This window comes from Dasypus novemcinctus, chromosome 30 (assembly GCF_030445035.2).
Source record: "Dasypus novemcinctus isolate mDasNov1 chromosome 30, mDasNov1.1.hap2, whole genome shotgun sequence".
Taxonomy (NCBI): domain Eukaryota; kingdom Metazoa; phylum Chordata; class Mammalia; order Cingulata; family Dasypodidae; genus Dasypus; species Dasypus novemcinctus.
Window position 1 is genome coordinate 27,282,110 of NC_080702.1, and position 26,569 is coordinate 27,308,678.

Below are 26,569 nucleotides of genomic sequence, written 5' to 3' on the forward strand. Positions count from 1 at the left end.
TCCTGTTAACTCAGTTTTCAAAATTGAGATATAGTTCCACTTAAACCATTTTCGAGTCACTTCAACAGCATTTAGTACGTTTGCAAGGTCGGGCAACCACCGTCGCTGTAAGTCTTGGCAGCCATCCTCATCGCCCCAGAAGGAGAGCCCGGCCCCACGGCAGTCCCCCCGGCCCCCCGCCCCTGCCCCTGGCGGCCACCCGTCGTGTCTCGGAGTTGAACTGTGCCGGACATTCCAGTGAAGAAGTCCTATAACCGTGGCCTTTTGCGTCTGGCTCCTCTGGCTCAGCCTAATGGGCCCAAGGTTCAGGCTCGTTGTAGCCTGAATTGAATTAGTGTTTCATTCTTTCCTTTTTTTTTTTTAAGTTGACTATTTTTTTAGCACAGATTTAGGTTTACAGATAGCCGCTCCCTTTCTGAACAGTTTCTCCTTTTACCAACACCCTCTGTTAGCGTGGCCCACGTTACAGCCGATGAGCCAGCGTTGCTGCGTTTTTCTTATTTGACGAATGCGTGATGTCACGTATCCCCCGTTATTCATATCAGACGGAGTAATTTCTCTACCGTAAAAACATCCCGAGTTCTGCCTCTTCATCACTGCCCTCTGCCCCCGGTGCCCTGGCTTCTTTTTTATTTTCAAGGGATTGAAAGTTTGTTTTCCGTTTTCCGTTTGAATCACACAATATGTTGTGTAGTATCTTTGGTTCCTAGTAACAGCCGTCCAGTGCTCGCCCCTTCGCGTCTGCCCTGCTTCCCTCAGCACAGTGCCCCCCAGGTGCATCCACGTTGTCCTGTGCCCCACGGCTTCGTTTCTTCTCTCCGCTGCGTAATAGTCACGCGGCGGGCGATTACCTTGCGCTGAGCGTCAGGTGTCCAAGCTGCGCCGCGCCGCGGCCCTGGTTGTGACGGCCGAATGACACGCCCTGGCACGTCTAGCCCACGCCTTGCCGCTCCCTGCACCTGCCGGGGGCACCCGGTGGCTGGGAACAGTGCTGTGGTGGACGCGCCTGTCCTGGCACTTGTTTGACGCCCTGTTCTCAGTTCTCTCCAGCACATGCGTAGGCGTGGAATGGCCGGGTCGCACGGCAACAGTGCGTTGTAGCCTTCTGGGGAAGCGCCACGCTCGCCCACAGCGCCTGCACCGATTGCACCTGTCCACTGGCAGTGTGCAGGTGCTCCAGTCTCTCCACAGCCCCCCCAGCACCTGTCATTTCCTGTTTCCATTCGAGCCATTCTAGTGGGTACGGTAGCTCATAGTGTAATTTTTGTTTTTTGCGGTTTAATTCTTTATTTTTCAAAACTTTCTTTTTTTTTAAGATACATAGATCACAAAAAATGTTACATTAAGTAAAAGTAAGAGGTTCCCAGATGCCTCACCCCCCTCCTCCCACATCAACAACCTCTTTCATCATCGTGGCACATTCACTGCATTTGGTGAATACATTTTGGAGCACTGCTGCACCGCATGGGTAATGGTTTACCTTGTAGTTGACACTCTCCCCCAGGCCACCCAGTGGGCCATGGCAGGATATATAATTTTGATTTGCATTTCTCTAACCCAGTGATGCTTAGCATGTTTTCATGTGCTTATTGGCTCCTTGTATACCCTTTTTGGAGAAAGATCTGTTGAGGTCCTTTGCCCATTTTTTAAACATTGGGCTGTTGTTTTTTCTCTGTACGCATCTTTTTAGAGTCTTTTTTTTTTTTTTTTTTTTTTAAGATTTATTTTTATTTATTTAATTCCTCTCCCCTCCCCCGGTTGTCTGTTTTCTGTGTCTTTTTGCTGCGTCTTGTTTCTTTGTCCGCTTCTGTTGTCGTCAGTGGCACGGGAAGTGTGGGCGGCGCCATTCCTCGGCAGGCTGCTCCCTCCTTCGCGCTGGGCGGCTCTCCTTATGGGTGCACTCCTTGCGCGTGGGGCTCCCCTACGCGGGGGACACCCCTGTGTAGCACAGCACTCCTTGCGCGCATCAGCACTGCGCGTGGGCCAGCTCCACACGGGTCAAGGAGGCCCGGGGTTTGAACCACGGACCTCCCATGTGGTAGACGGACGCCCTAACCACTGGGCCAAAGTCCGTTTCCCTCTTTTTAGAGTCTTTATCTAAGTGCACGTGCAAAGGTGTGTCTCCGTGGCAGGGCTGCCCCAAACCTCTGGCCCCACCTGTCTCATTTTATTCTTTTTATTTTTTTTAGATTCATTTATTTTTCTTTCCTTCCCCCCTCGTTTCCCTTGCCATGTCTGTTACGTTGTCTTTGTTTCTTTAAGGAGGCACAGGGAACTGAACCCAGGGCCCCCGATGTGGGAGGGAGGCGCCCGGTCACTTGAGCTGCCTCCATCCACCTTGGCTCGTTCTATTCCGGGTCTCGTGAAGCTGATTCCACGGACCCCGGGCCTGTGGCTGCTGGGCTGACAGTCCATCATCCCCCGCCCCCTCCCCCCCCAGCACCTGCCCCCCGTGTCCCCTCTTCCCCAGCACCTGCCCCCACACACACACGCCCTTGCAGCCCTCCTCCCGCCTGCTCTTGGGACCCGCCCGGGCTGTCTGCACAGCCCCCCTCTGCCCAGGGGTCTCCCTCCCGCTCGCCGCCTCCCTCGGGGGCCCCACTGTTTCGGGATTGAGTCAGGCTCCACAGCCAGGCCCACGGGGCCTCTGCTCGCCCCCCCTCGGGGCTCTCCAGAGAGCAGCACCCACAGGAGGGAGAGAGGAACGGGGAGCAGTAAGACGCTCCCTCGAGGAGCCGCCTCGCGCGGCGGCACAGTGGCAGGTTTGGGGAGGGCTGGGGACTCAGGCAGGGACCGACGCCAGTCTGTCGTTGACGAGTCGTGTTGAAACATCCTCGTCCACTGTCCAGGCCATCGGAGGCACCCCGTCAGCGGCTGTGGTGCGGTCACGGGGCCGTGATGATGCTAAAGCATTTTCATAACTCCAGAAAGAACCCCGGCCCACAGCCGTCACTTCTCCATCCCCATCCATGCCCTGCCCGACAGCCACTACCCTAATCCTGTCCCTGTAAGTTTATCCGCGTTTACTTTCGTAGAGATGGAGTGAGACACACGCAGAACTCTGCGTCTCGCTTCTTGGGCTTAGCATGTTTTTTTCCCCCTGAACCACTGACAGAAGAATATTAATGGGTTACTCCGCCCACAGTCGGGGCAGGTTGTACTTTTAACCAGGGTTTCCTGTCCAGGAGGCCGAGGCCGGCACCAGCGGTCAAGGATTGCCTCCTTGACGTACGAGGGAGCTGGCCGTGGCCACCGACCCCGTCCGCGGAGCCCCTCCTCGGCCACACCTGGCTTGGTGTTGGCCTGGCGACCCGTGCACTCGGGCGTGCTGAGTTGGCGCAGAGGTTGGACGCAGCCACCTCGCCTCCCCAAGGGCCCACACCTTGGAACCGCTGCTCTCTCTGTCCCAGCCACCGTCCCCAGTCTCCTGTGCGCCCCAGTGTTTTCGCTGTCCTCCCTCCCAAGCTGACCCTCCGTGAGGACATGGCCTCCAGGCTCCTTGACCCCTGCCTCCCCACAGCCCCGTGCAGGTCCCTGCGCCAAGGGCAGGGAGTCTGTAGAGAGAGCAGCTGGAGGGCCCGAGCTGGGGTGGCATGGGCGCATCCAGGGCCTGGCGGGTGGGCGGGCGTGGCAAGGAGGGCCCAGGAGCCCACGGTGCCTGCCTGTCTCACGGTCCAGGTTTGGCATAGGTGGGCAGGAAACGCTGAATTTTCAGCTGGTCCCTGAGGGCGACCCCTGAGTGTGCCAGAGGCAGCAGCCCAGGGGCGCAGGTGCCCCGTGGCTCTCAGGATGCCGAGGACCCACGTCCCGGCCCTTGGTTCCCACCCAGGTCAGCACCGTGGTAAACTGAGGCACGCGGCTGGCCCACCAGCAGTAGCCTCCGTCCCGCCGGCTGCGTGGGGGCGAGCCGGGCGGGCAGGGGTGTCTCCAGGAGCCGCGCTGCGAAGGACGGTCCTGTGCCCCCGCCGCGGGGTGCTGCGTGCCGGCCGCCGCGCCCCCACCACCACGCTCTGCTTCCCGCGGCGGCTCGCCCGGGAGGAGGGGCCGCACACCCCCAAATCCTCTCTGAGGCCCTCGTGGCCCGCGGGCCCACTGATCCCCTCCCCTGCGCCGCAGGCACCACGAAGGCGGAGGACCGGGGCATGCTGCTGAAGACGTTCAACGAGCCCGGCTCCGAGTACTTCATCTTCCTGCTGAGCACGCGCGCTGGGGGCCTCGGCCTCAACCTGCAGTCGGCCGACACCGTCATCATCTTCGACAGCGACTGGAACCCCCACCAGGTAACAGCGCGCGCCGCAGCCCGGGACGGCGGGCACGTGCACGCACGCACGCACACGCACCCTGCAGGGCCCGCCCGCCTCCGCGCTGCGCACGTCCGTCCCCGCCGCTGGAAGGAGCAGCCCTCGTGTCCCCTGAGATCGCTGGGGAGGAGACCGGAGAGCATCAGGGCGCTTCAGTTTTCAGAATAAAAACAGCTTTCTCTACTCAAATCAGGACAGCCGCATCTCCCATCGTCTTAGGAAAAGGCCGTGGTGGGGCACAGGCACGGCAAGGAAGCGGGGCCCACCCCTCGTGGGCAGCTGGCGCGCGCCCTTCAGGCTGCGCACACCCGCCCCAGTGACGTGACCGCCCCTGCCACTTGGCAGTTTTCCCCCGGCGTGCGCTCTTACAGGCGTAAGGGCTTTAGCCGGGGGTCCGCCCACACGCTGTTCTGCCGAACGGGGAGCTGGTTCCCTTGTGTTGGCACAAACACCAGTGCCCACGCCTGCTGCCGGGAGCCCCCTCCCCCGCCCGCGGTCCTGCCCTCGCCCGAGCGTGTGCCAGCGCCTGCCCGGGCTTGACCCGCCGCAGCATGCGCGGCCCCTCGCCTCTCCGGGAGAACACACAGGCCACCCCGACACTCCATCAGCCGCAGGGCGCTCCAGCCGGCGGAGGCCCGAGCCTCACATAACCAGACCCGGCCGGGCAACGCCGGCCCCCGCCAGCCAGGTCGCCCGAGAGCAGGAGCCGCCCCCAGCCCCGCACACGTGGGCCTCAGCAGTGCGTGGAGTCCAGCTCGCCCCCGGGCCAGGGGCAGGGGTGGAGGCTCAGGGTGCCTCCCGATAATTGCACTGAGGGAGAGGGCCCGCCTGGACGGCAGCGACAGCCGCAGGCGGGGGACAGGCGCCCGCGCGGAGCCCCTCCTCCTCGCCCTGCTCTCTGTCTCGGGGTGGGCGGGGGGCGCACGCGCCGCCACGCAGCAGGAGGCCTTGGAGCCCGCATCCTCACTGCGGGGCAGGGGGCCCGTCCTGGAGGGTCTGCACTTGCTGAGCAGGGAGGCCCGCGGGGACGCAGGCACGCTTGTCGCGGGGCCTGCCGTTGCCGCCCGTGGGGTGCGATCTCGAGTGTAGCGCCCTTGCCAGTCCTGGCCGCCGTGCGGCTTCTGCACCCAGAGGCGGGGTCCACGGCGTTCTGCTGGGGCCTCCCAGGTCTGTTGGCTCCGTAGCCACGGCTGCCTCTGGGCAGAGGGGTGCCTCCGCCTGAGCACCCGCTGCCTGTCGCCCCCTCAGCCCACCCAGGGGCCCTGAGAGCTCCCTGTGTCGGCAGAGGGAGGCTGAGGCTCAGAGAGGGCAAGGACCCCCGAAACACGGCCCTCCCACTCGGGGACGTGGCGCTTCCGAGGGCCCCCCGGACCCCGCGACACGCGGCAGGCACAGGCCCCGGGCCGCGTCCCCAGTTCACGGTCGCATCCCGGGCGCTGGGCCCGGGGCGGGCTGGCCGGCGAGAGGCCGCAGGCGCACGGTGCTGACCGGCCGCCTCCCCTCAGGACCTGCAGGCGCAGGACCGCGCGCACCGCATCGGGCAGCAGAACGAGGTGCGCGTGCTGCGCCTCTGCACCGTCAACAGCGTGGAAGAGAAGATCCTGGCCGCCGCCAAGTACAAGCTCAACGTCGACCAGAAGGTCATCCAGGCCGGCATGTTCGACCAGAAGTCCTCGAGCCACGAGCGCCGCGCCTTCCTGCAGGCCATCCTCGAGCACGAGGAGCAGGACGAGGTGAGCGCGCGCCGGCCCCGGCCCCCTGGCGTGAGTGGTGGACGCGTGAGCGGCTTCCTTTCATTTTTGTTTTTGTACCTTTTTTGCGCTTTTTTTCCTTTTTTCTTTTTTTTTTTCTTTTTTTATTTTTTGCATCCCTTTTGAGTAAAGGGAGTGTGGGCTGAAAGGAAAGAGGATGAGTACTTGCTTTTCCTTTGAAGTGGTTTTTTTCCCCCCTTTTTTTTTTCTTTTTTTTTTCTTTTTTTTTTTTTCCTCGACTGCTGGTGCGAGATGCTGGATTGACGGCTCTGGAGACTGAAGTCCTCTATTTATCCACAGAGCAGACACTGCAGCACGGGCAGCGGCAGTGCCAGCTTCGCCCCCACTGCCCCTCCGCCAGCGGGCGGCCACCCCGACTTGGAGGAGCCGCCTCTGAAGGTGAGAGGGGTAGTTCAGTCTCCACCCCCCGCAGCCCTCGGCGTCCCGCCGAGCCGCCAGCCAGGGGCCTGCCCCCCGGAGCGTGCGTGTGCGTGTGCGTGTGTGCCCCCCGCCGCCCTCCGGGCCCCCGCCCGCCGCCGCCAGCTCGGCGCCCGGGGAGCGCCGCCGCTCGCCGCCCGGCGCCCCCGCCGCCCCGCTAACCGCTTGCCATCTCCCAGGAGGAAGACGAGGTGCCCGACGACGAGACCGTCAACCAGATGATCGCACGGCACGAGGAGGAGTTCGACCTGTTCATGGTGAGCGCCCGGGGCCCGGCCGCCGCGGGGCGCAGGGCAGCGCTGCCCTGGGACACACGTGCCTTTCTCTGGGGGTGCCCACCGGGCGCCCGTCTCCCACGTCCCAGGAGCTGGGGGCTCATTTTTGGGGGAGCCAACGCTGCCCGAGGCCAAGGGGCTGCCCAGGGCCACACCCCTGGGGCTAGGAGCACACGAGGGCAGGGTGGGGGGCAGGGTGGGGGGCACGGCCGCCCCCCAGGGCCCAGTCCCGAGGCTGCCGCCCTCACCTCTTCCCCAGCTCCCCGCCTCCGGGGTCGAGCTCCTTGTGGGCAGTCGGCCCCCGCCAGCCGCGGGCGTCCCCGCCTCCGGGGTCGAGCTCCTTGTGGGCAGTCGGCCCCTGCCAGCCGCGGGCGTCCCCGCCTCCGGGGTCGAGCTCCTTGTGGGCAGTCGGCCCCTGCCAGCCACGGGCGTCCCCGCCTCCGGGGTCGAGCTCCTTGTGGGCAGTCGGCCCCCGCCGGCCGCGGGCGTCCCCGCCTCCGGGGTCGAGCTCCTTGCGGGCAGTCGGCCCCCCGCCGGCCCCGGGTGTCCCCGCCTCCGGGGTCGAGCTCCTTGCGGGCAGTCGGCCCCCGCCAGCCCCGGGTGTCCCCGCCTCCGGGGTCGAGCTCCTTGCGGGCAGTCGGCCCCCGCCAGCCCCGGGTGTCCCCGCCTCCGGGGTCGAGCTCCTTGTGGGCAGTCGGCCCCTGCCGGCCGCGGGCGTCCCCACCGTGTCCTGGCCCCCTGCTCCCCACGCTCACGCCTCTCCCCACCCCCCCGCCAGCGCATGGACCTGGACCGCAGGCGCGAGGAGGCCCGCAACCCCAAGCGGAAGCCGCGCCTGATGGAGGAGGACGAGCTGCCCTCGTGGATCATCAAGGACGACGCCGAGGTGGAGCGGCTGACCTGCGAGGAGGAGGAGGAGAAGATGTTCGGCCGCGGCTCCCGCCACCGCAAGGAGGTGGACTACAGCGACTCGCTGACCGAGAAGCAGTGGCTCAAGGTACTTGCCGGAGAGCGCCGGCCGCCCGTGCCGACTCGGGCTGGGGAGGGTCTGCGCCGCCGCGCCGCCGGGGGCCCGTCCAAAGGCTCGGCCCTCCCCGTCAGCCGCGGCCCTGGGCTTGTGCACGCCGAGCCTGCTGGTGGGTATCGCCGGCCTTCCGGGCGTGAGGCCTCCCCGCTTTGTCAGGGTGACTCCTGCGGATCTCGTGGAGGACACCCCAGTGCCGTGTGACCCAGTCATGTCGCACGGGTACGGGTGGGCCGGCTCTGCCCGGCCTCCCTCCCACCTAGCCCGGGCACGCTGTGCCCCGCGCTCATGCTGGGACGTCTGCTGCCCGTAGATGCCTGCGTGGGCTCAGTTTCCCAGGGCCGCTGTAACCAGGTGCCACAGGCCACGTGCCTGAAAGCAGCAGGCACTTGTTCCCAGGCGTGGGGGCCAGACGGCGGGCACGCAGGTGTCAGCAGGGCTGCTCCCGAGGGGCTCGGCAGGCTCCTTCCCGGCATCCGGCGGCCTCTGGCAGTGCAGGCACAGTGGGTGTGGCCGCCTCCCTCCTGCCGGCCCCTCCGTCTTCCCCCACGCAACTCTTCTCTCCTTAAAAGGACCCCAGGCTTACTGCGTCGCGCCCACCCGCCCCACTTTGGCCTCATCTGTGTCAGGCGTGTCGTGTCGACGAGTTTCTCGTTCCTTTTCATTGCCGAGTAGTACTCCACTGCACGGGTAGAGCGCCTCTTGCTTACCCTTCCCCACGCCGCGCGCCTTTGGGTGGTTCCCGCCTCTCGGCTGTTAGGATCTCTGCTCAGGACCTTCATGAACAAGTGCCTCCTCGAGTCCCCGCGTTCAGGACTCCGCGTCTGGCCGTGGGGTCGCCCGGGCTCCTGCTCATTCTCTGTTCAGCCTGCTCAGGAAAGGTCGGCCCGCCTTCCCAAAGGCTGCACCCGCTTCCGCTAGCCGTGTTCGCGGGGTCTGCTTTCCGCTGACCTTCCCCACAGTCGCCATCCCCGAGGCTGAGGCGCTGCCTTGTGGTTCTCGAGCCCTTGGCCCTGGTGGCTGGCAGAGTCGGGCATCTTGTCATGTGCTTACCGTCCATCTGTCCGTCTCCCTTCCAAAACCGTCTGGACACATCCTAGTCGTTTCTTAGAATGGATCCTTGTCTTTTTAGCGTTGGGAGGGTTCCCTCCCAGATAGAGGGTTTGCAGATACCTCCTCCCGTTCGTGGGTTTCCTTTCCACCTCACTGACCGAGTCCCCTCGGGTACGGAAGGTGTCACTTCTCATAGGCCCCGAATGAGCTGTTTGTCTCCCGCTGCCTGCGCTCTCGGCGTCCTGGGAGAGCCACCGTCAAATCCGAGGTGGTGACGCCGGAGCCCGCGTCCTCTCCCGGGAGCCCCGTGGCTTTCGCTTGCACACGCAGACCTCCGGGCTGTCTCGAGTTGGGTTCTGTCCGTGCTGTGAGATGGGGGCCGCCCTGATCCTCTGGCAGGGGCTCCAGTCGTCCTGGTGTCGTCTGTGGGGAAAAGCACACCCCGCTGAGCACGTCTTTTTTTAAGTCATACCTAACAAAGCGTCTGCTTTTTAAAATGTGCGCTCATCCCGAGGAGGCACTCTGTGACGCTGCTGGCGGGCGTGGAACTGGTACCATTTTTCCGGCAGCCGCTCGGGTGTGGAAGGTACCGGAAGCCTTCACAGCCCTCCTGGCTGTGGCGCTGCCGGGCTCACTGGCCCGTCCCGGCCATGGGGCCAGAGACCCTCCCTCCCGTGCCTGGGGGACCCCCGCCCTCCTTCCCGCTCAGCTGGAGGGGCTTCACCAGCCCTGCTGGGCACTGCCCCCCTCAGCTAGCACCAGCAGGCGTGCAGCCATCCACCAGCGCGGCCCTTCCACTCCCGGGCCCCGCGGAGACCCGACGTCCCGTGACTGCTCTCAAGATGAGACGGGGAGTTCAGCAAAGCCCACCACGCTGGGATCACCCTTTTCCTAATACTGTCAGTGTTTGCGTCCTTTGACTCAGCAGTTCCACATCTGGGACCCTGTCCTAAAGCAAGCCAGGTGTTGGTCAGGCCTTACCTTAGACTAGCTCAGGAGACGAGAAGGAGACCACCCAAGGGCCCAGGGCCAGGGGACAGGCACATCCCGCGGGAACGCTCACCCGCCACCGCCACGACACTGTTGAAAGATGCTAGACACGTGTCCGTGGTGTAGTTAAGCCAGAAAGGAAAAGAGAAACGCCACATCCCAGTATCTAGATGACAATTCCAGATTTGCTTTAAATGGTGCACCTGAGGTTAGAAAGCTGGGAAAGGGCAAAGCAGGTGCTGCTCAGGGCTTGAGCTCCGGCTTCACACGTATGAGGGCCCCGGGTTCCATCCCCGGTACCTAAAAAAAAAAAACATAGGAAAGGTCTAGAGCAAAAAGCGAAAGCGTCCCCGTGTCCCCTCCAGGTGGGGGCGGGGCGGGGAGCCCCGTTCTTCCCAGACTGGGCAGTGACAGCAGGACCGGCTCCTGAAGGAGCCGCCGGTTCACTGGTCTACACACAGCCCGGGGGGCAGCCTGGGGGGGCCCGGGCGCGGGCGGCCCCGCAAGCCGAGCCGGACGGCGCCAGGGGCGGCGCAGCCCCGCCCCAGCCGGGGTCCCCGCGGTGGGCGCCGCGCCCTCCGCTCGCCCCGCCCGGTGCTGGCCGCCCTATTTTCCCACTGTTGACCCTGAAGGCTATCGAGGAGGGCACGCTGGAGGAGATCGAAGAGGAGGTCCGGCAGAAGAAGTCGTCGCGCAAGCGCAAGCGGGACAGCGACGCCGGCCCCTCCACGCCGACCGCCAGCACCCGCAGCCGGGACAAGGAGGACGAGAGCAAGAAGCAGAAGAAGCGCGGGCGGCCGCCCGCCGAGAAGCTCTCGCCCAACCCGCCCAACCTCACCAAGAAGATGAAGAAGATCGTGGACGCCGTCATCAAGTACAAGGACAGGTAGGCCGAGGGGGCGGGCGGCCGGGGGGGACCTGCACGCCGGCCGGCCTCGCGTGCTCGGCACGGTCAGCCGGTCGTTGGTTCACCCGCGCAGCGGTCTGGATCTCTGGGTCACAGGGCCCATGTCGCCTGGTCGTGACGTTGTGGGAGAGGCTCGAGCGAACATGGTCACCGAGAGGAGAGGGAAACTGAGGCGTGGTAGGGCAGTGGAGGCAGGTCACCTCGGGGACAGGCCCGAGGACGGAGCACGGGCTGGGGAAAGCACCTTCCGGCAGAGGCAGCGGCAGGCACGGAGCCCCCGGCGAGTCCAGGCCAGCGGGGAGGGTGGCCAGCGCTACCCCACCCCCGCCCTCGGCAAGGCTGGCCCGGGGCCAGCAAGGCCCCCTCGGCCGTCGCGGTCCCCCCCTGCCATGAGGTCACGGGCTAAGTGCCGCTCCCTTCGGGCCTGCGCTGGGTGTTGGGGCCTCCACCCTCAGACACGACAGGTCCGACAGTGCAGCCTGCTCGGCCGGGCCCCAGTCGGGGGGTGGAGTCACGAGGACGTCCTCTCCCAGGGCGACAGGCCCTCCCCTGGCACAGGGTGGGTTGAGCGGAGCTGGGGGGCGGCCGGGGGCAGCACCCACACTTCACCTGGGACACGGTTCCGTCTCCTCCCCTGGTCTCAGCTCCTTTCCTGGTCTTCCGTGGTCAGCAGGACCCTCCCGTGAGGGAGGCACAGGGCCAGGGAGGCGGGAGCAGAGCAGGGGGCAGCGTGTTGCTGCGGGACAGGGTCCAGGGAGCCCCGCGCCTGGCTGAAAGCCCCTCTCTGCCGTGGCCCCAGGACCCTCCCGTGAGGGAGGCACAGGGCCAGGGAGGCGGGAGCAGAGCAGGGGGCAGCGTGTCGCTGCGGGACAGGGTCCAGGCAGCCCTGCGCCTGGCTGAAAGCCCTTCGGCTGGCGGGAAGCAACCGAGCCAGGGAGGCAGATTGCCTTTCGCATCCAAGGAGGCAGATTGCCTTTCGGAATGAATCTTTTGTTATCAGCAGGGAAACAAATGCTGAATGGGGAAAGAGTTACATTCAAGTTCAATTCTGCTAGCTCTGAAAACGTTAATTAGCATTCGGTGTGAAGGAAACATGTCGAGACTCTGATTTGCAAACTTCAGCACAGATGCAAATTCCATGAAGAAAAAAAAGCAAACGGAAGCCTGACAATTACTTAAAACGAAAACAGTGGGCCCTAGTGTTTTCTCTCTAATGATATTTTGTTCAGAAGACTTAAAATTTTCAAAAGGCAAAGGACTCTTCAAAAAGTCACGCTGAGGGAAGGGGCTGTGGCTTATCAGTTGGGCTCCTGTCTACCACATGGGAGGCCCTGGGTTCGAGTCCCGGGGCCTCCTTGTGAAGGCAGGCTCACCCACACGCTACAGAGTGCCGCCCTGCCCATAGACACTGTCGAGAGCCGGCGCAGCAAGGCGGCGCAACAAAAAGGGAGACAAGTGAAAAAACACAGAGGAGCACACAGCGAATGGACACAGAGAGCAGACAGCAAGCAAGCCGCAAGGGGCGGGGGGAATAAATAAAACAGAGACAGAAGAACGCACAGTGAATGGACAGAGAGCAGACAGCACACAAAAAGCCGCAAGGGGGGCAATTTAAAAAAAAAGTCCTGCTGACCAGTGGGCTGGGAATCCACGTGGAAGGGAGAAGGCGAGCCCCAAGCCTCCCTCACAGCACACGCAGACGTTGATGTGACCTGGGCCGCAGGCGCCAGTGTGACGGGCGTGACGAGGCCCCAGAAGAAACCCCCGGAGAGAACCTCCCTGGCCTTGGAAGAGACGGCGACGTCTTCCACGGGCCACAAGGCCTCCTGACGACAGAAGACGGCCATTTCGGGGTCCTCGAAAATCAAGAGCGCTGTGAAGACAGTGGACACGCCTGCCCCCGCCTGGGAGGCGGCAGCCCAGCGTCAACACGGCCAGAAGGGGTGAGCAGACGCCTCTCGGAAGAGGCCGCCCAGCTCGGCTGCATGCTCGGAGCCCTCCCGTCACCTCCGAGCGCAAGGGGACGCACCTCCCCGACCAGAGATGGCAAGCCGCCAGCCCTTACTTGCGCCTTACGGGCGTGCGCACCTCTTGGCGGGGCCTCCTGGAGCAGAACACACAGGCCCCCCACCCCGGCAGCTCTGCTCCTAGTACATGCCCCGGAGAGCCGAGTGGCTCCATCCCCCCAGAGGACACGCACGGGAACGTCCTCCACAGCCGTGGTCACGACAGCCCCAAGCGGAAACACCCTGGCTGTCCACCTGCAGAGGAGCGGGTCAGCGGGGGCACCGCCACACGCGGGATTCCAGCGGCCACGGCCACACTGCTGCGGCGTGGAAGAATCTGCCACGTTCTGTGGGATGGAAGAAGGCAGAGCCTAATGCTTCCTAGTCGTGATTCCAGTTACGTGAGGTTCAAAAACGGATCCCAGGGGAGCAGGTGCAGCTCAAGTGCTCGAGCGCCTGCCTCCCGCGTGCGAGGTCCCAGGTTCAATCCCCGGACCTCCGTAAAACAAAAACAAAACCATCTCTCATTGGGGAGTGAGTGTAGCTTGGTGGTTGAGTGCCTGCTTCCCACGGATGAGGTCCTGGGTTTGGGGCGGGGGTGGCACTTAAAAGGTTGGAGCCAGAGGGAACCTGCCGGAATGTCAGGCAGATTCTATTTGTAGATCTGGGGGGGGGTGCTCAAGTGTTTAGAAACAAACACCCATCAAGGTACACCTTCCTGTATTACGTTGTACTTTAAAAGAAAAAAAGGCACACTTGGAAACCACATGCCGAACTCGTTGATGAGATCTTGAATACTTCCACCAAAAAAAAAAAAATCATCAGTCTGTCTTCCACTTTTTTTGTAAGCCTTTGTTCTGTGACTTACCAGAAAAGCCTTATTAGCACCACATTTAGCTGCATAACACTCCAAAAGAAAAAATGCCTCAGCCAACTGCCGGGAAAAAAAAAATCCTTCTCCCAGCTCCAGGGCGATTTAGTGATGAATCAGCCAGTAAATTAAAACGAACTCTCCAGAGTTAGGAAACCGCCTCGTGCAGAAGGCCAGGCTCGCGCAGAAGGCCAGGCTCGCGGTTGGGGTTCCGAGGTCCCGCTGGAGGGCACGGCGATCTCGCAGGCACACAGCGGTGCTCTGGCTTAGGTCAGGCCGCGTGGCGAGACGCCGCGGTGGAGGCTGGGCGGTGGCTCTGTGGCTTCACGCAAACCTCCCGTGCTCCTGGTAGACGGCCTCGCGGAACCCGAGGTCGTTCCTGGCCTGGAGGAGCCCATGGGGGACTCCAAGTGGCAGGACGCCTCCCGAGTGCAACCGCGCCCTCCGCACTGACCTTTGCGCCTAGTGGAGGTGGGGCGTCCAGCCTCGTTCTTCCATGTGGATGGTCCGGTTTCCCAGCACCCTTCCTTGACACTCTTCTGCCCACGGAGTGGACTCGGCTGGCACTTTGGTCGAAAACCAGCTGGCCTTAGGTGCGTCTCCCGTGCGACTTTGAGAAATGTCTTGCTTGCGCTTGGCACGGGCGCATCCTCTCACGGTGGCAGGCTCGGGGTCGCTGGTGACCCCGCAGGAGAAGTTCAAGCAGGACCCGTAACCTCACGAAGGAGAGGCACAGCTTTCTGGGTGAAAAGCTACCTCATGGGCAAAGATTCTCAGATATATTTGGGTCCAGAATTGACGTGCTTAACTGCTACTGTTTGACATCTTTCGCGGTCTGACTTTGAAACTCTGGGGGAAAAAGAAGTGTGGTCCAACCTGTCGTGAGGTCAGGGCGCAGACCCCAAGACCCCCCTCCCTCCCACCTTCACTTGCGAGCTCGGGGGTCCCCAGATGACTCTCAGGCTCGATAGCTTTCTAAAAGGACTCACCAGACTCCGTGAAAGCCTTCTGCTCACCGTCAGGGTTTACTGCAGTGAACAGGGAGAGAGGAAAATCAGCCAAAGGAAGGGACGCAAAAGGCAGGGCCGGGCGTGGGCAGTGCCGACGCGCTCAGCAGCGACGTGGGACGTCCAGCATCAGGCTCGCCTGGGCCGCCGGCCTCACCTCCAGCCGAGCCCGTACCCCAGGGCTTCGAGCCCCGTCCTCCAGCACCTCGGCAGACTCCCCCGCTGGCCCGCGACCCCCAGGGCAACAGGCACCCCGTCAGGCAGGACGGCCCAGGGCTCAGAGGTGCCTCCCAGGAGCTGAGACGCGGCCAGCCCTCCTGGGGCAAGCGTCACGCCTTCCCTGCGCGCCCGTCACACGCGTGTGTGTTAGTCAGCCAAAGGGGTGCTGATGCGAAAGACAGAAATGGGTTGGTTTTTATAAAGGGTATGTATTTGGGGTAGGGGCTTACAGATACCAGGCCATAAAGCATCAGCTGCTTCCCTCCCCAAAGTCTATGTGGAGCAGGATGGCTGCCGACGTCTGCGAGGGCTCAGGCTTCCTGGGCTCCTACGCTCCTGGGGCTGGCTTCTCTCTGGGTTCAGGGTTCCTTCCTTCCTGGGGCTGGCTCCTCTTTCCTCTGGATGCTGGCTTCCTGGGCTGCAGCGTAAGTCTTCAGCATCAAACTCCAACTTTAAAAGCCCTCCACTCTGTCCCTCGCCCTGCCTTTACCTGTGAGTCCCCTCCGTCTGGGGGGGGGCGGGCGGGGCTCAGCGCCCTAATCCTAACTCAGTCACGCCCAGAGGTACAGATGAGATTACACACATAATCCAGTATTTTTTTGGAATTCTTCAGTTCTATCAAACTGCTACAACACGGAAGGGTTCTGAGAACGCAGCTGTCGCGGCAGAAGCACGGGAGTCCTTGCCAGCCCCTCCCTGGCCCGGTCCACCTGCGCCACCCTGAGCACTCGTGTGCAGTAAAAGGCGAGACAGCGTCTTGTGTCACCTCCCTGACTCAGTCAGTCCTTTTGGGAAGAGAAAATGACACATTAAAGAAAAACTTTGGGGTTAAACAAAGGAAAATCCCCTCGCTCTGCAGACCGCCATCATGAGGTCAGCCCTGGAACTGTGGTGACGCTGGAGCTGGAAGGGGAGTGAATCATTGCAGCTCCGTTCTTCCGGAACGCCAGGGAACGCTGGCAGGACTCTGGCCTCCAGTGGGCTGCATGCCAGGAGGCCCCCCTGCTGAGGAGACGGGCGCATTACGGGGCCCTGCTGGTGGCTCAGGCCGGCCCGTCACCTTGTCGGAGGGGCCTCCTGCGTCCGAGCCCGGCAGCCTCGGGGAGAGGCGGGCACGTCGTCCCCGCCAAGCGGGCACGCTCTGGCTGTTGCTCCCCACGGTTTATTTGGAGGCTCCCCGCCCAGGTTACACTGAGCTGACAGTGGAATTGCATTCATCTTCGTTCTGTTTCCTTCACGCGTGCACAGCTCTTGCCTTGCGGTGGGAACTTTTGCTCTATTCCGGCATGTTCCAACACGGGCTGCCGCAGTCAGCAGAGCCCACAGAGCTCCGCAGTGCCTGCAGGTGGGGGGTCCCGTGAGATGAGTGGGACCCCCGGCGAGGGGCCTGGAAGTGCCGCGCGGCCCGGAGGGCACTGCGGGAGCCTGCGGCTCGGGCGGCCGGCAGGGGTGTCGGGGGGCCTGCCACCTCACGCCAGCTGGCCTCAGCCACCGGGAGGAACCAAAATCAAGAGCCAGCCTGCAGTGGGGCCCTTGTCCCTCGGTCCTTTAGCGGCAGCGGCACCTGGTGGCCACGCTACTCCGGGCGTGTTGCAGGGGCTCCGCTCCCAGCGCAGGGCCGAGTGGTGGCCGCCACGAGGACCATGCGGGGTGAGGGCATGGGGCAGCTGAGCCCCTGAACTTGATGTTCATTCCGAGGTGCCGCTGAGAACTCTCTTGTTCTCTGGAGACACCCGCTGACGTCTTCAAGGCTAGAGACCTTCGTGGGGAGCCCGTGTGGCTCAGTGGTTGAGCGCCAGCTTCCCACATACAAGGTCCTGGGTTCAATCTCCAGTCCTGGTTCCTCAAAAAAAGAAAAAGGCTGAGGTCCGCAGTTTATGCTCAGTAAGGCTCTGGAAGTGTCGCCCTGTAGCCCCCACCCCGCAGCCAGAAGGCCGCAGCCACGCGTGGCTTTAGAGCTTAAGTGGCCTGAGGGTCTGCCTCCCCGTCTCCTCCTCACCACGTGGCCCTGGGCCCGCTGCTCGTCCTCTCTGGGCCTCGGTTTCCGAGTCTGGCACACAGGAGTGAAGATGCTCGAGGGTTGTGGAGAAGCCTGCGTGAGGCCAGGCGGGCCGGGGAGTTAGCTCAGGGCCCAGCGGGAGCGCGATGGCAGTGCATGGAGCCGTGCGGGGGCACAGGGGGGTGGCAGCTTTGGCCTTGGCACTACCCGGGGCCCGGCCACACGTGCTCTGCCTCCCTCGAGCCTGCCGCCTGCACATCCAGAAGCGGGCAGCAGGTGGCTCTGCTGGGCGGAAGGATGGTGCCCTGCGTGCCAGAGAAATCAGGGCGACGCGTCTCAGCAGAGCCCGGCCCAGCAGGCGCCAGCGCGGGGGGCCTACCTAGCGGGGGCAGCCGGCAGCCGGGTCCGAGAGCTGCTCCTCGGGGCGCAGGGACACTCGGGGTCTCCAGTGCTCAGTCTTCGTGTCCTGGAGGAAGGGGTGGCTACCCTGCAGGTCCAGGCCGTGGTCGGGGCGTCGCTCAGGGCCCAGCCCTGAAGCAGACGCCCGAGGCCTTGGCAGGGGCAGGGCCCTGCTGGCGCTGGGCCGAGGCAGGCGGGCATCTCGAGGAGAGGGGCCCGGCCCTGCCCACTGAGCTCAGAGGCCGCGGGGATCCACGGGAGCCCTGGCGAGGCCGACCCCCCCCCTAGGCTTCACCCGGCTGCCAGGTGGACACACCCGCTGGTGTCTCAAGGCTAGAGACCTTCGTGGGCAGCCCGCATGGCTCACTGGTTGAGCGCCAGGTGTCTTCACTTGGCAGCCGGTGGGTGCCAGAAGACAGGCGCACGTGGAGAGAGCAGGGCAGCGGGTCGGAGGTCTAGGATGGTCCTAAAACTGGAATTCCACGTGCACCACGGAGCTTGAGGCAGCACAGGCCCAGGTGTAGATGTCTGCCTTTTTTTAACATTTAACTATTTCCCCCTCACCCCACCCCTGTTGTCTACTCTCTGTCCATTTGCTGTGCATTCTTTTGTGTCCGCTTATTTTCTCATTAGGCGGCTCCTGGAACTGATCCTGGGACCTTCTGGAGTGGGAGAGAGACGATCACTCTCTTGCCCCACCTCAGCTCCTGGTCTGCGCCATCTCTTATTGTCTCTCCCTTGTACCTCTTTTCGTTGCGTCATCTTGCTGCACCAGCTCTCCGCATGGGCCAGCACTCTGCGTGGGCCAGCTCGCCCTCACCAGGAGGCCCTGGGCATTGAACCCTGGACCTCCTCTATGGTAGGCAGGAGCCCAGTCGCTTGAAGCCACTTCCCTCACAGGTTGCTTTTATGAGTAGGAAAAACCAATGTTTATGAAAGTAGAAGAAGACCACAAACTGGGAAGACAGGAAATGTGAAACGGAAGGTTCAGCACAACTGAAAACACGGGGGAAGGATAGAAGTAAGAACGGCAGAAGACAAGGCCAAGTAAATTAAAAATCTCTTACAGCAGGTACAAGAGTAAAGCTGAAAAGCAGCTGAATGAAAGAACTGAGATAAATGATTTGAGCGTCGCTAAATCTCGTGGCTGAAACTGCTCGAGACAGTCCGGTTACCCGAGGCTGCGAGTGGGCTGTGAGGGTGCCTGGGGAGTGGGAGGCGGGGCCGCTGTCCCCGTTCTTCTCCCAGCCTGGCCGCTGCCCCCTAGCCCCACACCGCGTGGCCGCCCCCTCAGAAGGGCCTCGAGGCCCGGTGGAGCTGCTGAGCAGGGGGGGCGCCGTCGTCGCCACGGCAGGACGCGGGCAAGGAGGCGCCTGTCAGAGGCCGCATTCGCCCGGCCCCGCTTAGAGCGCCCGGGGCCTCCCTGTCCTCAGCGGCTCCCGGGCCGCGCGACCTTCTGTTCCACATCCTCCCTCGTCCTAGAAACGCCCTTCGCCGTGGCCCGTGCTCTCGCCCTCAGAACCACAGCCGACGCCTGCGCACCTGCCCTGTGAGCCCCGGCGCAGGCCCAGGCGGTGGGAGCGGAGCCGTGCAGGGGAGCCGGCCCCAGCCGCCGTCCGTCCCCTGGTGCTGGCCCTGAGGTACCGGGCCCCGCATCGCACCTCTCCAGAGGGCAGGGCTCGCCTCCAAAACCAGGGCGCGGAGCTCAGCGGATTTCCAACCTGGGTTATGCCACCGGATGTCAAGCCGGTCCCTTAAAAACGCGGCTAACCCTGCCTGCTTCACCAAGTCAAGCCTGTGTGGCCTGCGCCCCCAGCCGTGCTGTGCCCAAACGATGCCCCCTTACGAACCGTCAGGCTGGGCAGCCGGACCCCAGACCAGAGCCGCTCACACGCGCTCTGCTGCAAGCGCGTGCCGAGGTCCTGGCTCCCTGGCAGCTCCTGGCTTGCGTCAGAGTTTTCCCAATGCCGAGCGCTCGGGCTGGGCGCCTGCCAGGTCAGGGCGCTTGGTCATGTCTGCAAGTAAGTGGACTGGCCCCAGGGTTTTTCATTTTCTACCCCTGGCTTTATTATAACAATGTATCCAGAAGTCGAACCTAGAAAATAATCCCGGACTGACAAAGTGCCTCTCTCATCTGCTTCATTTGGGGGGTACCCGATGAGATTCTGTTTCAGACGGACGTTCAGCTGCCAAATCAGGTTTGAAGACCTGGGCGAGCCCGTTCCTCCCTGAGGAGCTCACCTGCTCGGATGCGCGGACTTCGAGTCAAAAGAGAACAGCCCGGAGTGAGCTGGGAAGTGGAGAGGAGTGGCCACGGGGCGGCAGCTTGAACGGGGCAGCAGGCAGGCAGCTCCTTCCGTGCTGAGATGGCCAGGCCAAGCAGGACCGAAGCTAGCGAGCTCTGCCACGCAGCAGCGAGGGGCTGGGCCGGCCGGCGTGGGACCCGCCTCCACGCGACTGCTCCCGGCTGCCCGAAGGAGCGCGGCGATCCACTGGCGATGCCTGCCCCGGCCCCAGGGAGGCGGCGGGGGCGCCTGGCAGCGGGTGTCCATTCCCCTGCAGACATGCTCCGTTGCCCGCGGGACTCCAACCCCAGGGGTCAGCAGACTGGCGCCCCCAGGGCCAGGTCCCGGGCGCGGCCACACGCGGCCTATGGGTGAAGGATGGCCTGTGTGTTTTCAAACGGCCACGTCAACAAGTTCAAAGGGAGACGCTCTCGTGGTGTGAGAGTCACGCGCCCTTCACACTCCAGGGCTGGTGACGCTGTCCTGGCGCACAGCCGAAGCTCGCCCACGTCCGCGTGTGCTGAGCTGTGGCGACAGCCCATGCGGCACACAGAGCTGAAAACACTGCACTGGCTCTTTCCAGAAACAGTTTGTCGAGCCCTGGTTTTAGAGCAGCTCACAAGCAAGGGAGGTTGAGCCTCAGCCTGGGACCCTGTGCCCGTGACTGCAGCCGCCCGCGGCCGTGCCCCTCTCCCAGCTCCCCTCCTCTGTGGCTTCTCCCTCGGTCGGGAACGAGGTGTGGTTCTCAGGGCCCCGGGGGCTTTTGGTGTCCTCTGATGCGTGTGGTTCCTCCTCACGTGCTGGTTTTGTTCCCAGCACAAACCCGATAAGGAACCCAGGCAGGCCGGGGGCTCAAGGGCGGCTGGGAGCCCCCAGAGGAATTGTTCCTTTCCTTTGTGAGACCGACCCCCGGGACCAAGGGCCCCCCGCCAGCCCCCTGCCCGCTGCAGCCTGTGGCTCTGGTCTCCAGCGCCCAGGCCTGACACCCCGAGGAGGACGGGAATGCCTCCGCCAGCTCCTGGGGGGACCCCGGGGCAGGTTCTGGGCGGCCGGCCTGGTCCTCCTGACCGCAGGCCTGTCCCCGGTGGCAGTGTGGCGACGGGTGCCACCCAGGAAGCTCAAGGGTCACCCCAGGTTCAGGGCTCCGGGGAGGAGGGTTCGTACGGCTCGCCCAGCCTGCGCACCCACGCCGGGGGCCTGTGGCCACGAGGCCGTCTGTGGGGTGGCCGCCGGGCCAGACACCTCGGGAGCAAGAGCAGCTCCACCACGGCCAGGAGTGTCACGCCTCATTCCATCGATGGTCAGGGGACGTGGGGAGGGAAATCCCTGCCCTGGGCCTTGGCACCCGGGAGGTGGGAGGCTCGTCTCCCCCCCGTCGCCACCTTCCTTGCTGCCAGGCCCGGCGAGTTGATCCAGGGCGGCCCGAGGGCCATGGCAGGGCCCCTTCTGTCTGTCTGTCCGTGCCCATGTGGGGCCACGGGGCCTGGTGCTGCTCGCCTCGGGCTGCAGGCCCCTCCGGGCAGCCAGGCACGGGCAGGGCTCCGGAAACGGACTTCCAGACAGTCCTCAGCCGCAGGAGCTTTCCTCCCGAGCCGGTGGCACGCGCACGATGCTGCTCAGGGACACGCCGCCTGCTGCCCCTACCGTGAGGCTCTGGGCGTCGCCTCTGCGCATCTCTTCTAGAACAGTGTGGTGGGCGGGTGCTCACTGGAAGTGGGGGACCAGGCAGGCCCCCTGGTTCGAGAGGGACGTCGGTGGGACGCTCGGAGACCTGAGGCCATCACCTGAGCCTCCCGCCTTCGGGCAGCACCTGTCGACTGAGCGTCCACTGGGCTCCACGCTCTGTTCGTGGGGCCAAGGGGGAGGCGTGACTGCCACGGGCTCGGGAGCTGCCCTCCAAGGCCCATGCTCCGGCTGGGGAGCCCCAGCACCTGAGGAGGAAGGGAAAAGGCGAAACGACGGCGCTTCCGGAAGGAGGCAGAATCCCCGTGACCTCGGGCCGGGCAGAGGTTGCCTCCGTGGGCGGGAAAGCCCCGTGTGGAGCAGGAAGCCGATGGCTTGGACCTCACCCCGGGCGAGACTCACTCGCCAGAAGGCAGCGTGAGGGTGGAAGGAGGCCCTGGACGGGAGACGGTGTCTGCAATAAACGTGTCCAACGGAGGACGCCCGGGGGGACATGGGGAGACACCCCTGGATGGACACGCAGCTCTGTAATAATTCGAGGCGTCCCAACAGGAAGCGCAGGGCGCTGTCCCTCCCGCCACCGAGCAGGGAGGCTTCAAGAGAAGCGCAAACCCGAGATCTGTGCGTGGACATCCGCAGCCAGAGCCCCCGCTGCCGCCCCCTGGCAACCCTGCAGGCCTCCCAGGGGGGCAAAGCCCCTCGGAAGCCACGGGACCGCCCCGAGCCTGGGGCGCTGCGTGGAGCGGTGCGCCGCAGGTCTGCGGCCTTGGTACTTGGTAATTCTGATTTATGAGGAGGTGTGAGTGGGTGGCGCTCAGGGGCTGGGGCTACCTGGGGGGCAGCAGCCACCCGGGGCTCCGGAAGAGGTAAAGAGCACACAGCGGAGTGGGTGCTGACGCCGGAAGGGCAGGCGGTCCCGGAGGCCGTGCGGCCGGCATCAGGCGCCCCCAGCTGTCAGCAGCAGCCGGAGCCCGCAGTGGGCTGTCCCCACCCACGGCGCAGGCCCTCGTCGACAGTGGCAGCACCTGAGGGCCCCGTCGGGCCGGGTGCCTGATTCCCGCTCTTTCCTTGTGGGGGAAGACGGGCTGGCAAGGACCTGCCTCAGTGCTGGGGAGACGCGTGTGAAGAGGGTCCGGCTCGGTACCCGGCCCAGGGCGAGGCTCGGGCGGCCAAGAGCCAGGAGGGCGCGGGGAGAATCGGACGCCATCGTGTGCGTCTCAGCCAGCTCCGTGTGTGAGCAGAGGATCTGGACTCTACAACATGGACGCGCCAGCGTGAGGGCAGGTGGGCATCGGCAAAGCTCCTCAGTGACCCAGCGGCCACACCCAAAAGGCAGCCACGTCATTGCCATGTCTTCCGGAATAGTAAACAAAGATGAGAACTGGGCGCGCCCACCACGCCCAGCAGACGGTGGAGACGGCGGTGGAGGTCTCCTGGCCACCCTGTCGTCCGGCGGTTCTCTGGGAAAGTAAAGGGAAGAAGCCAGGCTCAGCAGATCGGCAGCAGAGCTGGGCTGACGAGAACCCCCGGTTTCCGTTTCTGCACGTGAGCGTGGAGGAATGTGCACGAGGAGCCCTCCGAGCAGCGGGGAGGAGGCTGCGGCCGGCCGGCCTGCGCTGCCATCTGTCCCGGGGTCTGGACGTGTTTGGGAGCTGCACTGTGCAGCGTGACCCAAGTCACAGAATGCCCGAAGGGGCCAGGCAGCCCGTCGGGCGATGGGGCAGCAGGACCCAGGCGAAAGCACGGCCGGAGCGCTGGGCCCCAGGGGGAGCGGGGTGCCCACTGGCCCAGGACAGAAGCCCAGTTCTCAAGGATGACAGGGAGCAGCTTGATACGGCTAGGAATTGCAAAAGTAGACACGGGTTATGTCTGTAATCTGGTCTGTACCTGGGCATGATTGAGTTTCGATTAGGGCTTTGATTGGGCCATTCCATTAGGCTGTTGAGTCCCTGCCCCTTGGTGGGTGGGGACTCCCAGATAAAAGGCCTGGCAAGGGACAAAGCAGAGGGCTTCTGATGGTGGAGTTTGGATGATGGGGTTTGATGCTGAAGTCTTAAGCTGGAGCCCCAGGAAGTAAGCGCACAGAGGAAAGAGAAGCCAGCCCAGGAAGAGAGGACCTGAGCCCAGAGAGAAGCAAGACCCAGGAAGGGAGGAACCCAGGAAGCCTGAACCCGCGCAGACGTCGGCAGCCATCCTGTTCCAACACGTGGAAATAGCCTTTGGGGAGGGAAGTAACATGCTTGTGGCCTGGTATCTGTAAGCTCCTACCCCAAATAAACGCCCTTTATAAAAACCAACCCATTTCTGGTGTTTTGCAGCAGCCCTCGGGCTGACTAACACAGCATGGCGGGAAAAGCCTGGGGCTTCCCCAGCCGGCCATGGTGGCCGGTCCTCGGCTCCAGAGCCGCCCGCTCGCCCCCGCTGGGGGCCCTGCCTCGCCATGCCTCTCCGCTGTGGCCCGGGCAACGGGGCTCCCCCCAGCCGGGCCCGGGAGACCAGCACCCAGGGCACGGGTGAGGCTCACGAGCCCCGGCCCGTCTCTGCCCCTTCGCAGAAACAAGCGCCTTCCCCGTGGCAAGGCCTGGAGGACAGCCTTTGTCTCGTCTTTCCTCCCCGGGTCTCTGCCAGATTCTCTCAGGATCACTGACCCCTTACGCCACGTGCTTGTGGGACGGGAATTGCGATCTTGGAAACGGTTCTTTTCCACGTTCCCGACACACGTACCCTAACGTTGACAGCAGGTGCCAACAGCCAGGGCGCTGGCTTGTGCACAGGAGTGGGTGCTGTGCTGAGCGCGAGGCGTGCGGGCTGCCCGCTCTCCAGAACGTGGGTCGGGGCCCCGGCCTGAGCCGCCGCACGCGGCAGCCCCTCCGGAATGTTCTGGAGGCGGCGAGACAGCCCCACCCCAGAGAAGACTGCTGTGTCTGCCGTGAATTCCTCCCCGTCTGTCTCTGCCCCCAAACCCCGGGGGGGCCCGCGGGGGCCGCGGGGCGGGCACAGGCCCCCGGTGACGCCGCTGCGCCCTGCCTTGCAGCAGCAGTGGACGCCAGCTCAGCGAGGTCTTCATCCAGCTGCCGTCGCGCAAGGAGCTGCCCGAGTACTACGAGCTCATCCGCAAGCCCGTGGACTTCAAGAAGATCAAGGTGACGGCGCGGGGAGGGGCCCGGCCGGCCGCGGGGGCGGGGAGGGGCTCCCTGGGCTCCCCCGCGCTCAGGCCCGCCCGTCCCCTGCAGGAGCGCATCCGCAACCACAAGTACCGCAGCCTGGGCGACCTGGAGAAGGACGTCATGCTGCTGTGCCAGAACGCCCAGACCTTCAACCTGGAGGGCTCCCTGGTGAGGAGGCGCCCGGGGCGCGGGGGACCCGCTGCCGGCCTCGGCCCGGGCCCCAGCCAGTGTGCCCTGGGCCCCCGGCGCGGGGCAGGCGGCCAGAATCGTGTTCCCACCATCCCAAAGGCAGGAGGCCGTCCTCACCCAAACGAGCGGAGAGCGAGGATCGCGCGGCCGAAGGAACCGACGCCCTCCCGGTGGCGCGGGCCGGGCGGGGAGCAGCGGCGGGTGGGGGTGTCCTCGTAGTTGGCCAGGAGGCAGCCTGCGGGGGAGGCCGCTGGCCACACGCCGGCCTGTCCTCGGCGTTCGGAAAGGGGACTTGGCGGTCAGGCGCAAGCGCAGGGCTTAAAAGACCAACCTCGGGCGGCCCCAGGGCCTTGGGACGGGATGCTGGCCGGGGCGCTTCTGGAGGGGCCGTCCCCCAGCGCGCGCTCGACCCTGAGCCCCCCGCCCGGGAGCAGGCCCCGTGCTGGGGGAGGCCCCGCGCCCCTTCGCCCTGTCCAGTTCAGGCCATTCAGACTACCCCACGTCTCCCCGGCCCCCGGGAGCAGGCCCCGTGCTGGGGATCACTCAGGCTCCCCGCGACTCCCCGGCCCCCGGGAGCAGGCCCCGTGCTGGGGGCCGCTCAGGCTCCCCGCGTCTCCCTGGCCCCTGGGAGCAGGCCCCGTGCTGGGGGCCGCTCAGGCTCCCCGCGTCTCCCCGGCCCCCGGGAGCAGGCCCCCTGCTGGGGGCCGCTCAGGCTCCCCGCGTCTCCCCGGCCCCCGGGAGCAGGCCCCATGCTGGGGGAGGCCCCGCGCCCCTTCACCCTGCCCAGCTCGGGCCGCTCAGGCTCCCCGCGTCTCCCCGGCCCCCCAGATCTACGAGGACTCCATCGTCCTGCAGTCGGTCTTCACCAGCGTGCGGCAGAAGATCGAGAAGGAGGACGACAGCGAGGGCGAGGAGAGCGAGGAGGAGGAGGAGGGCGAGGAGGAGGGCTCCGAGTCCGAGAGTGAGTGGCGGCGCGCGTGCGGGTGCGCGGGGGGCCGGGGCGCGCTCCCCGGGCCGCCGCCTGACCTGTCCCCCGCGCGCCCTCCCAGCCCGCTCGGTCAAGGTGAAGATCAAGCTGGGCCGCAAGGAGAAGGCGCAGGACCGGCTGAAGGGGGGCCGGCGGCGGCCGAGCCGGGGCTCCCGGGCCAAGCCGGTGGTGAGCGACGACGACAGCGAGGAGGAGCAGGAGGAGGTGCGGCCCCGCGCGCGGCGGGGGCGGGGGGGGGGGGTGCTGCGCGGCCGGGGCGGTCCCCCCCGCTGCCAGAGAAACCGAGCTCGCCCCAGGCCCCCGCCCAGGGGCCCTCGCCGGGGTCCGGAGCGGGGTCCTCACTGTCCCGGGGCTGCCGAGGGGGCAGGGCGGAGTCGGGCTTCTGGAAAGGTCCAGGTAGAGGCCACCACGGCCCCCGACGGCCCCCTCCCCAGGTCACTCCTCCCTCCGCTCCCGGCCCGGCTCGTGCAGGGGGCTTTTGTCCCCAAGCAAGGTCAGCGCCCACCACCCTCGGTCCCCGAAGGCGGGCGCACGCCAGCGTCGGGCCCGCGGGGGTCACGCCTGCCCAGGACCTTCGCCCCCGCCTCTGGCCCTGTGCCCTTCCCGGGCAGGTCCCGTGCTCCGTGGGCCCCGGTCTCCTCTCCGCAGAGTGGGGAGGTGCGGGCGTGGCGGGAGACCCGCAGGCCTGGCTCGGGCAAGTCCGCCCACCTCCTCGTCCTCACGGGGACGGGGCCTCCCTGGGCGCAGGGGCTCCTGGCCGCGGGGAGGGGCAGCCCACCCATGTGGGGAGGAGGGTCTGGGCTGCGGCGCCGTCCTCCCTGCCCTGCGCGGCTCTGGACTGGCTCTTCGTGGTCCTGGACGCCCCGTTGGCAGCCCTTACACGGGGCAGTAGAGACGCGCGCTGGGAAGAGCCGGGATGGGCCGGAGGCGGGGCCCGAGCTCCCGGCCAGGCTGGGACGTGGCTGGGCCCCGGGTCAAGGGCACAGAGGAAGGCAAACAGCAGGGGACGGAGCAGGA

At 65.0% G+C, this 26,569-nt stretch overlaps 1 protein-coding gene across 1 annotated transcript in view; it reads left to right on the forward strand.

The window, feature by feature from the left end:
• Window positions 1-26,569, forward strand: part of SMARCA4 (SWI/SNF related BAF chromatin remodeling complex subunit ATPase 4) — a 95,251-nt gene that overhangs the window by 67,563 nt on the left and 1,119 nt on the right. Inside the window, 10 exon segments of the mRNA XM_058290303.2 lie at window positions 4,117-4,280; window positions 5,807-6,034; window positions 6,353-6,451; window positions 6,670-6,747; window positions 7,544-7,762; window positions 10,465-10,718; window positions 24,243-24,351; window positions 24,442-24,543; window positions 25,393-25,525; window positions 25,614-25,756. Of these exon segments, the coding sequence (XP_058146286.1) occupies window positions 4,117-4,280; window positions 5,807-6,034; window positions 6,353-6,451; window positions 6,670-6,747; window positions 7,544-7,762; window positions 10,465-10,718; window positions 24,243-24,351; window positions 24,442-24,543; window positions 25,393-25,525; window positions 25,614-25,756 (1,529 nt within the window).